Source organism: Podarcis muralis, chromosome 9 (genome assembly GCF_964188315.1).
Source record: "Podarcis muralis chromosome 9, rPodMur119.hap1.1, whole genome shotgun sequence".
NCBI lineage: Eukaryota > Metazoa > Chordata > Lepidosauria > Squamata > Lacertidae > Podarcis > Podarcis muralis.
In genome coordinates, this window is record NC_135663.1 from 47,151,650 (window position 1) to 47,163,135 (window position 11,486).

Here is an 11,486-nt window from a genome sequence, read left to right on the forward strand (position 1 = left end):
CCGGCCAATAGGGCTAGCAGCCTCAGAGGGAGGAAGGTGTGAGGAATCTGCCGGAGCGGAGCGAAAGTCTGCCTCGAGTTCCCGCGGGAGCGCTCAAACTGCCGCCAAAAGGGGGAGGGAAGGAAGCAAGAAAGGGCGGGGGCGGGGGCGGCGCGAGGAGGGTGGGCGGGGCTCCGACCATCCTTCAGGCCAAAGGTGGGCCGGGGCCGGTAAGCTGACTCTGCAGCCTTATGCACGCGTAACCGAAATAACCGCCTATACATCTCCCGTATACCTGTGCTTCTCTTTCCCTCTTCCTTTTTCTTGCTGTCCCGAGTCTGTTTTTGACCATGAGGAGCTTGTCATACCTGTTCGTTATAAGGCGCCGTTGACATTGCTGTTTATTAATGGCAATAGAGATGTGTCAGCTGCTGAAATAAGCCTTGCCGGGTTCAGTAGGTGCTTGCTAAACAGCAAGTAAATTAATTGTGTGTAGGATTGCAGTCTGTGTAAAAAAGAAAGGGGGGGGGAGGGGGAATTGCAGTCTGATCCTACACCTGATTTTTGTGGAAATAAGCTCAGTGGGAAGCAGACTCCTAACCATGTCTGCTCGGAAGTAGTCCTATAGAATTCAACGAGGCTTACTTCCAGGTAAGGGGGAGTTGGATTGCAAGCAGAATAAGTGGGCACAGGGCTGTAACCTTCCCAGTGCAATCCTATCTTATGCTCCAGAAGCTAGTCCTACTGGGTTTAATGGGCGTACAGTTGTAGCCTGGGTTTCCAGAGTGAAAGTGTGGTATTTGCAAAACAATTCTTCCTTGTTTTGTTTTCGCGACCCTAAAAATGCCACTTAAGATGTAATGTGTGCTTCCCATGTGCAAGGTTGAAAGAGGATAGCTGTTTTCATACAACAAAGCTTGAGTCCAATTTTGCTTTGAGCTAGTTCTATAAGGTAAGAGTATAATATGACTAACCAAAACATTTGAATTCTAAAATGCAACTATTCTGTGTTCTAGTCTGTACTGAGCACTTCCTATGATCTGAATGAAATAAGAATTGTAACGTGATAGCATGGCCACAGGAGATTTAAAAGGAAACTTGCGTAAAATAGAGCAAGGACTTCGACTTTTAAATTATCCCAGAGATGTTGATTATGCTGGGTAAGTGCAAGTATATCTTTATTTTTTATAATATTCATTGGTTCTATCAAACATGATTTGCTGGGAAAGGGATCTACAGTTCTCATATCAGAATCATGTTATTTTAATGTTGCTTCTGCTTGGACTGTGGACCAGTTTTTAAAAAAATACAGTATAATAAACTGACTTGTTAAAGAATAGGCAAGAATTTTGCTTGTATTCCTGTTTGGATAATAGAAGAACACTGGTAGGCAGCTAAAACCAACTATCTGCAACATATTAATCCATATAGTCTGATGTTGGATGGGGAAAGGGTCATTCCAGGCATTCTTTTAATTGTGCATTCATGATGCTTTGGGTTCATAATTGTATCATGGTATTGTATCATCAATGCAGAAAATCTTATAAAGCTGAATGATGTGTGGATGCTGCAGTTTAAATTCACCACAAATGCAGAATAGACATGCAGAAAACAGTGGTCTGAAGGGACCCTTTTTTACCCTGCCTCCCCTTCCTGTGTCTTTAAATGGAAAGCAAAGATGCTTATAAAGTAGAAACTTTCTTACAAAATGTTGGTTGCAGTTAACAAGAAAAAGGACTTGAGATATGCTTGGAAATTTGAAAGCACCCAAAATGTGAGTACACTGTAAAATAGTTACAACTCTGATTTTAATATAGTGTTTCTAGAGGAACAGAAATAGAACAGCTGCAGTCCCACTGGTGCAGTAGAATACAATATTCTCTTACTGTCTAGCTTTTATCTTTATTACAGGTTGGCAAAGGGAGATCCATCTGCATTTTTGCCCATCATCAGCTATTGCTTCACATCCTTCTCAACATATATTGCAGAACTTCTAGTGGAATCGGATGTGAAACTCATGGCAAAGAATGACTTGCGTTTTATTGATGCCGTTTATAAGGTATTTATATAGTTCAAGAGTCCTTTGTGACGCTACCACTTGTTGAGAATAATGGAAAAGTAAGAGTTTGTTTTAAACTTTACTTTCACCACATCTCTCAAAGCACCTTACAAAAATAAAAAAGGAAAATCTACTTTAAAACATAAGTTAAAACGTCCAAGAGTAGAACATTAAAGCAACATTCATGGTGTAAAGGTCTTCTGAAAAAGTTGTGTGGCATTATGGAGGCTACAAACAGGTTTAAATTGTTATAGCACTCACATGACTGTATGATCTCAACATGTATTATGTTGTGATGTTTTATAGGCAGTGTTCTAGCTTGTATGAGATATTAAGTGAGAGATAAGATGGAGTTTGTTCACATGCGAGTTCAAGGATCTATGGTTTTAGGACTGATCTTACTAGCTAAGCTAAAACCTGTTACCAGGACCTTGTCCCTACTATTTTCACTGATCTCACACTATGCAGGAACAATCGCCCAACCCTGGCTTAACTCTACTAAAGAAGCATCTTCTAGCATCAGACACTGAGAGTTTGGTGGAAGTGCTGCAGCAACACACTTCACAATGCAGTAGCAAATGTCTTCTTGGCCTTACTCTCAGCCTTTGAGCTGGGGAGCAGGCAGGAATCTGCCATCCTCTGAATGTCCAAGAGTCGAAGGAAGGCTGGTGCTCATTAAACTTGCCAGATAATGTAACGAGTGATCTGTACATAAGCTGATGCATAATAGAACATGACTCACTGTATTTTTAAAATTGCTTACTCCTGCTTATCATAAATTAACTAGGTGTCTCACTACCATTAAATGCAATATATCAACAGTAAAAGCTATCCACAGACCTGTGTATTACAAGTCAAACTGGCATAGGGAAATTGGGATAAATTATATCTCTAAACTCTTGTCCAAATAAAAAGTATAGACTTAAGTACACTTAGGTATCTAATAGGAATACTAATGAACAGAAGTTCCCCCCCCCCCTCTTACTTTTTTGATATGGTTTCAACTGCTGGACAGGGCTAGAAATTACAGGAATGCAAAAAAGCACTTCCTGGGTTTTCATGCACTAGTTGTAACCCGTATCTGAAGAAGTGTGCATGCACACGAAAGCTCATACCAATAACAAACTTAGTTGGTCTCTAAGGTGCTACTGGAAGGAATTTTTTTATTATTTTGTTTCGACTACGGCAGACAAACACAGCTGCCTACCTGTAACCACAGTTATAGTGACTGTGAAAACAATTTCTTTTTTCTCTGTTCCTTGCAGGTTCTCCGAGATCAATTTCAGTATAAGCCAGTCCTATCAAAACAGCAGTTCCTCCAATATGGCTTTGCAGAGAGAAAAATACAGATTGTTTGTGACATTATTAATTCAGTCTATAAAAGGCATAAAGAATTAAGTAATATGAATAAGGTATTGATCAAGTTATTAATTTAGTTCATACTTCTGAGAAATAAAAATGTTAATATCTATTAAGGTCTAAGTAAAATAACCAGCACATTTTTGTTATTACAGTTTCTTGGATGTGTGAAAACTTTGTGTTTGCTCCATCTATCAGTTTATTATTTTAATTAACAAAATTTATGAATGGCTCTCAGGGTGTCTTACTGAACTGGCTCTGGTTTGGGTGTGGACCCCACTCCCCTTTTCTGTTGTCTATGGGTATTGGGGAAATCAGATAATTCTCATTTCCCCCCTAATTTTTCTTCTTCTTCCTGCACATCAGTGTATAGGCAGTTAAAATGACATAGTGCCATACTTTGACTTAATTTCAGTTATAACTTCTTGCAAAGTTGTATAATATTATGTTTGGATTTGATTGCTACAATTTGCTCTTCAAAATCACTCTTGAGAGGATACAGTGTATGTGTTTATATCTTTCCCTTAGAGCTCATATACTTGCATATTTACGTCAACAAAATGTTTTGTTAGAACATACTACATATTGTAAAAACAGGAAAATATATGCATCATTAACTATTTGGATGGGACTTCTGTGTTTTTTATAGGTCAAATCCCAAACAAGAAAGAGAACCCATCCAGTTAGACCTCAGCTACAAGCAAACAGTCCTAGTGTGCCCGATTCTGCAACATTCTGTGCTACAAATCTTTTTCCTACTCTTCCGGATTCTGCAACAATCTCTACTATGGATTTTCAGCAGGCAAGAGCACTCAAAATTATTTTAGAAGGAGAATTAAAATACACAATTATTTTAGACAAAAAACTGAAAGACTGTAGATATGTTTCCAGCAACAATAGCTTTTTTACTGAGCAAGTTGTCTGAAAAATGCGCACCAGAAACTGAACTGTGTTCAGATATCTGGCTGATTCTTTGTGCCGCTGCCTTCTAGGCTTGTCATCCTGGCACTGTAAGATTACCTTTCAGGTAATTGGAATATGGAATATGGAGTTATGAATCCTGACCCTCTGCTCCTGAAGCAGTTTGACTGGGGAGGATTCCTCAGTAATTTGGTGTGTCTGTAGGAACATACTTTTTAATAATAAATTTATGAAACAAAATTCAAACAACATGAAGAAATATCATTGCAGCAGGTTGAAAGCAGCATAAACTTGAATATTATCATTGAACTTGTTCCAAAACGTTACGAAAAAACCCAATTTTTCCATAAACCTGTTAGGCTGATTTATATGTAGTCTTTTATAATAATCATAGCTACTATGGACCACAGTTTTTCAATCCATTCAGATATTTTTAGCTGTTACAATCTTAGCAGCAGTAATAAAGTTGAACATTATTTCTTGATCATTTTCTAGAATAAACTCTTTTAGATAACCATGCTGAAATTCTTTAAGTTCCAAGGGTATACTAATGTATCACAGATATTAGTCTGAATGGATTTCCAGAATATTTCTGTTTGAGAACAATTCCAGAAAATGTGTATGTGATCTGTTTTGTTTAATCTACATTTACAACATTTATCAGACCCTATTTGTATATTAATAAGGCATCAAATACCATTGATAGAGGGTTTCTAAAACAGTCCTCTTTTAAACAGTCCTTTAAAACAGTTCGCAAAAGTTATATTAGAAACTCAGTTCCTGGTTCTCACAACTTATTAAAAATAGGGCTAATGCTGAACCAATATGAGGATGGGACCTTTAGAGATTCCTTGTCTATACAATACTGGGAGTGGTTTTTAATTTTGTTTTTATCTTTTCAAAATCACTTCTAAGTTTTTGCATTTTATGCCTCAAGTATTTTATCCTGCACATACATGTGTTTTATAGCCAGGTTCAATTAAAAGGTGTTCTGCTGTTGACTTATATGGTCTTTATTAATGCTCTCTGCATCACTTTGTGTGTGGGGTCTTTTACATGGCAAAGAATCCTAAAATAGAACCTCATAAAAGTATGTTGAGTGCAAGACTCCCTCAAGACATAATCAATGAAGCACTGGAGGAAGAAGAGGAGCAGGAGGAGCAGGAAGAAGTTGTCTGTATTGCTGATGATCCAGTCAGTGTACGTGAACAGGTAGGACCATTTAAATTTTCTTTACTCACCTGCCTGTTGAAATAATCATAATTTTTCAGCTAATATGTCTTGTGCATTGTTATGGGCTGGATTCAGCTAAAGAGGTGTGCTAGTGGGAGCCAGCAAGAGTCCCGCTAGCACATCAGGGCTTTCCTCCCCCTGTGCACCCCCAAATCTGCTCTGGTGGGGGGTTGAAAGAACCCCTAGAACAGGGGGGGGGGAGAGAAGAGGAAAGATTTTTCCAATGGTACAGGAAATAGTAATAAATTTGACACATGATTAAATAGCAAAAGCAGCTAGTGGGAAAACATACATAATGCTGCCAGTAACCCCTTAAGGCATTCATCATAACAGTAGGGCCCAAAGTGTGGCTGTACCCACCCTTTAAGAACATAAGAGCCTGTGAATAAGGCCAAAAGCCTGTCTAGTCTTAGCACTCCAGTGCCCAGAAAGATACCTGTGGTAAGCTTGCAAGCAGAACCTGTCAAGTGGTATCAGACGCATAAAGCCTCTTGCAGTGGAGGTGGAACATAAAGGCTATCCATAGCCACTAGCTATGATGGCTATCTTCCATTCATTTCTTTAACCCTCAATCCTCTTTAAAGCAGTTCAGGTTGGTGGCTGTCACTGCCTCTTGTCGGAGAGAATTAAGGCACAAAGGGGGCTAAAGAGTAAAGATTATCTAAAACTTTGGATGAATAAAATATTATTTACAGGTCTTGGAGGAAACTACTAATGAAATGCAAGAATTAAAGAGCCAACTTGATGAACTGCAGGAGAAGCTTAATAAACTGGACTGGGTAGAAGAAAAGTTGCAGGCGTTAGAAGATAAACTACAGGGAAAGGTTGTTATAGATGAAAAGGAGTGGAATAATTTACTGAGCCGGGTGTTACTACTTGAAACACAACTGTTACTGCAGTCCAAAAAGGTATGTTTTTACCACCTACAGCTACATTGATGTATTTGCCACTGAGCTCCTAAATAAGAAGAAGAAGAAGAAGAAGAAGAAGAAGAAGAAGAAGAAGAAGAAGAAGAGGAAGGATGTTTTGTTTTAGCTTACCAGCTGTGTATCCTTTGGGTTGCTTCTAGTAAAGATGTTGCTCAACTGTGGCCTTTTTTCTTATGAGCCAACTTAACTTATTTTACTGTATTTATTTTTTATTTATTCTTACCTCCAGCACCTTGAATTTTATTCTGTTGAATGTAAATTGTGTAGGGCATAAATTTCCAGTTGTGAGGTATAATTAGAGAATAACTGTTGGTTACTTTAGCAAGAAATAAACTTGCTTTATTCAATGTACACTGTGTGTATAGAATCATAGAGTCATAGAATTGTAGAGTTGGAAGGGAGCACATGGATCATCTAGTCCAACCCCCTGCAATGCAGCAATATTTTGCCTAATATGGGGCTCGAACCCATGATGCTTAGATGAAGAGTCTCATGCTCTACCAATTGAGCTAGTTCCACTGACGCAATGGGACTTCTGTTTCCTCTCTCATCTCCCTCCTGAATGGTCCCCAGTCCTTTAGAACTGATTTTGAGGCTGCAAGGGAGTGCTGGAAGGGACAGGAGAGGGAGAGGGAGCTCTGTTGGTAGACATGAAAGGCCGTTGCATCATCATAATTTCAGCATTGGATTGAGCCCAATGTGATGTGCAAGAAACATTGGTGGCTTGGTTTAGACCATAGTTTGCCAAATTTGGATGATTGTGATTGGAGGAAACAAAGGATAGAACTGGCATACATGAACCCATGGGATCTTCCTGATTAAAAGGTAGTGTCTGAAAAGGGATGTTGTCTCTATGCTGCTGACACTGTTGTTTTAGGGAGTGTATTACCGTATTTTTCGCCCTATAGGATGCACTTTTCCCCCCTCCAAAAATGAAGGGGAAATCTGGGTGCGTCCTATGGGGTGTGCACCGACCCCTCTCGCTCTCCAGGCTTCAGGAAGACATCCGCAGCCTAGGCAGCCGCTGCGGATAGCAGCCTGCCGCCTGGCGCGCGAGGCACCCTGAAGCAGAGCGCCCCGCCCGCCGGACAGACATCCGCAGCGTGGGGAGCCCTACAGGAGTTCCCCGCAGGGCTCCCCACACTGCGGATAGCAGCCTGCCGCCCGGCGGGCGGGGCACCCTGAAGCAGGGCGCCCCTAGCGCTGGGCAGACATCGGCCAGCCCCACAAGCTCGGGGGACAGCAGGGAGGCGCAACGCCGCCATCCCGCTGTTCCTCGACCTGGTTCAGTTTCCCCAACCTGCTTTTGGGGGGGAAATAAAGGAAATTTTTCCCCCTTTATTTCCCCCCCAAAAAACTAGGTGCATCCTATGGGACGGAAAATACGGTATAACCCATTTACTGAAAGGTACTGAGGGAGATCATTAACGAGATCTAGGAAATGCTAGCCATTTTGCTGAAGAGCACCATTATAAAGTGGGAAATGTCTTATAATTTCAGGCTGATATATCTGCAGATTTTAATAACATGAGCGAAGAAAATACCTCTAGCAGAAATATGACTCCAGTTTCTCCTGGTGAGTATTTGATGTAGCTTTCTCCAGTCCACTTTTAAAAATACGCAGTGCTATTGTCAGTTTAAATGTTTTCTTGCAAACTGAAATGCAGTCTATTTAAATTTCATTTTATGCTGAGCAGGGCTTGGAAACCTCTGGCCTGCTAGTCAAATTAAGGCCACCAGTTTGGCCCATGCAGCCCTTTTTTGGCCAACCACACTCACATGTCACCTGCTGTCTGGAACAAATCCTGATTGTTCCATTGCAGCAGGGCTTGCATTCTACACTATTTAAATTTGGGCCCAATTCCAAAACCTAACCCAACTGGAAGATTCCAAATGGAACCAGTCTCAGTGGCGCTCATATTCTGCACCAAATGCAAGCCTTGGTGCTTTTTGGTGGACATAGAGCCACCTGATGTCCTATGATATCAGGTGATTGACAGGTAGGCAGATCTTCCCACTGTCAAAAGTAGCCCTCAGAGAGATGCCCAGTTTGGAATCCAGACCAAAGTGGATAGTCACTTTTGGGAATGTTGCCTTGTCCTCTCTTTGTACATGTACAACATTGGGCCCCCAACTAAGAAACTAAATTCTGCTTGAAGTTAGGCAGGCTCCATCCCTCAGGACCTTTAAATGAGCCTTCAAGGCCTATCTTTTTACTGATCCTTTTAAATGGCTAGTTTTGGGTTGTGATTGTTTTATGTTTTGTTTTGTATGGTCATGTTCATGCTAGTTTTAATAATATTTTGTAGTGTTTTGAAATGTACATTTTTAGACTTGTCTTAAAATTGTATTATAGTTTATTTGTATGTTTATGTTTCTGTAAACTGTTTTGGAAAACATCTTGTTTTGAAAAATTATAGACCATAATTGCAAGAGACACATTTAAAACTTCACCATGCCTTAGAACTGCGGAACAGACAGAAAATTTTCCACATCCGTTCTCATTTTATCTAAAATGTATATTAACTATATGGTTGGTTTGCTGTATGAATACTTGTCAATCAACTCATTGTCGTCTCTGTAAGTTGGAACTGATTTATTGTATGATAAAGTACAGCTGCTCTCTGTTGGCTCTGAGATCTGCCAACAGGATATTTTATACAATGTGATGTTTTCTCACTTTTGGTTGGCCTATAAAAACACTTTCGGGTAGTGCCAAGATCCTACTGACATGAACAGTGTGGCATTTAAGAAGGGCTTGGAAGAACCCTGCTGCCATTTGTGTTGCTTGTAGACTTGTTGTTAAACTTTTGGTCCTCCCCCCCCCTCCCCCCCGGATAAGCATTAGCTCTCGGGAAATAGTTTATTCTCAAGTAATGACCTTTTTGAGTAATGGCATCTGCAACAGCTTACATTGCTAGGAATCATGGCATACCTGGTTAATCGTCGCAGGTAGTTTCTATGTTATAATTGCAATATATGGTTGTGAAATAACGTGAGAGAAAGACCTTGGAGTTTGCAAATTCATCTCCCTCAATTTCCTTTGTCAATACATTCTGTAAATCAAACTGTGTGATGGCTGACCTGATGTGAGAGAGCAAAAAGGCAAAGGTGATGTTTAAAATGAATATTTCTTTACAGATAGGGAGAAGGCGGAGCTGCCAGAGACTCTTCATCAGTCGTCTGGATACAGTTCACAGTTATCTGTAGACCCATCTCCCAAAGCCACGGCCGTTAATAATCATGGTCTGTCAGAGGTTTCAAAGGTACTTTAAAAACCAGCAAATGCTAGCTGTTTAGCTTTGGAAGAGCTTGTAGATGTTGGTTGATTTTTATTATTATTTGGGGGGTGGGTAACAGCAAACTTTTTCAAAGCACTTTTGATAAAATTAAGTGCTTGTATAAAGTTACTCTGTTCATGCCTTTAAACTTAGAAAAATGCGGACTTCAAAGAATTAATTTAGCCTGTTTTGAAATTGCAGGAGACAACAGTACAAAGAATGGAGAGAATAAGCAAAATGTAAGTAATAGGGGGGGAAGACAAATTTATTTCTCTGCAGGGAATTGTTTTGGCTTAAAACATATCTAGAAAGTACATGTGTTTTCCAAACCTCAAAGGCCTTTGCATCAGGTGTGGCATTTCCTTAAGGCTGTACTGGATAATAAATCGAGCTACAGTTCCATGTTTGTGGGATGAGTCACTATTTTTGTTTCTGAAATACAACGTTAAGTGAATTTACTGGTGGCTGCTAGAGATTAGAGTGCTAAATATGTTTATTAGTGATTAGATTTCCCCCCGGTAATGTTTTATTGAAGGAGTTTCTCTTTTTTAAAAACAAAATGAAAACCATGATCATTTTCGCACCCAAGAGCATTGTACTTTGATGTAGTAATGCCTGATTGTGAACCTTTACATTATCATTGTTTGTTTGTTTTTTCTTTCCGTATAATTCTATTTCAACAGGTTTCATTTTTAACACCCACCCCAACCTGTATTGTTCTAAAATAATTTCCTACTGAGAAATAAGATGTGCAAAATTTCTAGTTAAATTGGAAAATTAAGAATATGTGTTTGATATTTTGGAATATGTGTTTTCTATAATCCATATTTCCATATTGTCTTTTAGTCTGATTCTTCTTCACTATAGTTGGGAAAATGCAATTGGTGCTTATTCAATGTTACCATTCTGCAAGTAGACAATTTTGTTTGGCATATCTAACCTCTTTGTATAATATCTTCAGGATTGAAGAAACTTCAGAGTTGTTGAAGACCTCAAGAAACACCTCTTGAGAACATTCTGTCCTACACAGCCAGATATCTGCAAGCAATTATGTATGCCTTTAAATTTTTAGAGCTATCTGAATCTCTTTGTGATATTTTGTAACTCAAATTATTTAAAGCTATTTATTTTTATGAAAATAAATATTTTGTAATACATTTGTCATTGATGCACTTTTCACCTAACTGCGCTTAATTACTTTCTGCACAAAAAACCCTCTATGCATGTGGCAGAGTTGTTCCAGTACTTGCACTCTGTTTTCGTATTGACATTTGCTAGCACTGGCCTAAGTAATATGTTTTTGAAAGGGCAGCTAAAGGACCATGGTTTACATCCTGTTGGAAATGCTCCAGCTGGGACTTTCATATTGCACCCAAGAGAATTGCATGCCTTCCATCTGTGAAGCTGTAGAAGCCTTAACGAAAACTCCAAGTACACCATATTGTAAACGTGTACTTTCTAAAGCCTTTTTGAAAAAATATACATTTTCATGCTTGGTCAGAAAACACCAACACATTGTAGCATCGATTAAGACTAACAAAGTGAAGGCCATTTGGATCTGAAACACTAAAATATGTAAGTAGGTCTACAGGCTTGGACTGGGAAATGTGTTGAGCGTTTGAGTGCTGCATTACCTGACACATTTTAAGACTTGGCACAGCTGGAGGCCATCCAGTCAGTATACAGAGATACAGAACAGTTTTATGATTTTGAAGCCATATAAAA

At 39.4% G+C, this 11,486-nt stretch overlaps 1 protein-coding gene across 3 annotated transcripts; it reads left to right on the forward strand.

Moving 5' to 3' along the window:
• Positions 1–143: 143 nt before the first annotated feature.
• Positions 144–10,921, forward strand: CEP44 (centrosomal protein 44). Of its 3 annotated transcripts, none has more exons than XM_077934177.1 (11): positions 144–209; positions 996–1,139; positions 1,891–2,038; positions 3,304–3,450; positions 4,047–4,199; positions 5,384–5,530; positions 6,247–6,459; positions 7,981–8,056; positions 9,622–9,746; positions 9,963–10,000; positions 10,723–10,921. In XM_077934177.1, exons 2-11 carry the CDS (start codon positions 1,051–1,053, stop codon positions 10,769–10,771), a joined length of 1,185 nt encoding a protein of 394 aa, XP_077790303.1. In that variant the 5' UTR covers positions 144–209; positions 996–1,050; the 3' UTR covers positions 10,772–10,921. The 3 variants fall into 3 exon arrangements, with proteins under 3 accessions (XP_077790303.1, XP_077790304.1, XP_077790305.1); XM_077934178.1 differs by lacking the exon at positions 144–209 and adding an exon at positions 499–630; XM_077934179.1 differs by lacking the exon at positions 144–209 and adding an exon at positions 1,701–1,753 and having other exon boundaries at positions 1,035–1,139.
• Positions 10,922–11,486: the final 565 nt, after the last annotated feature.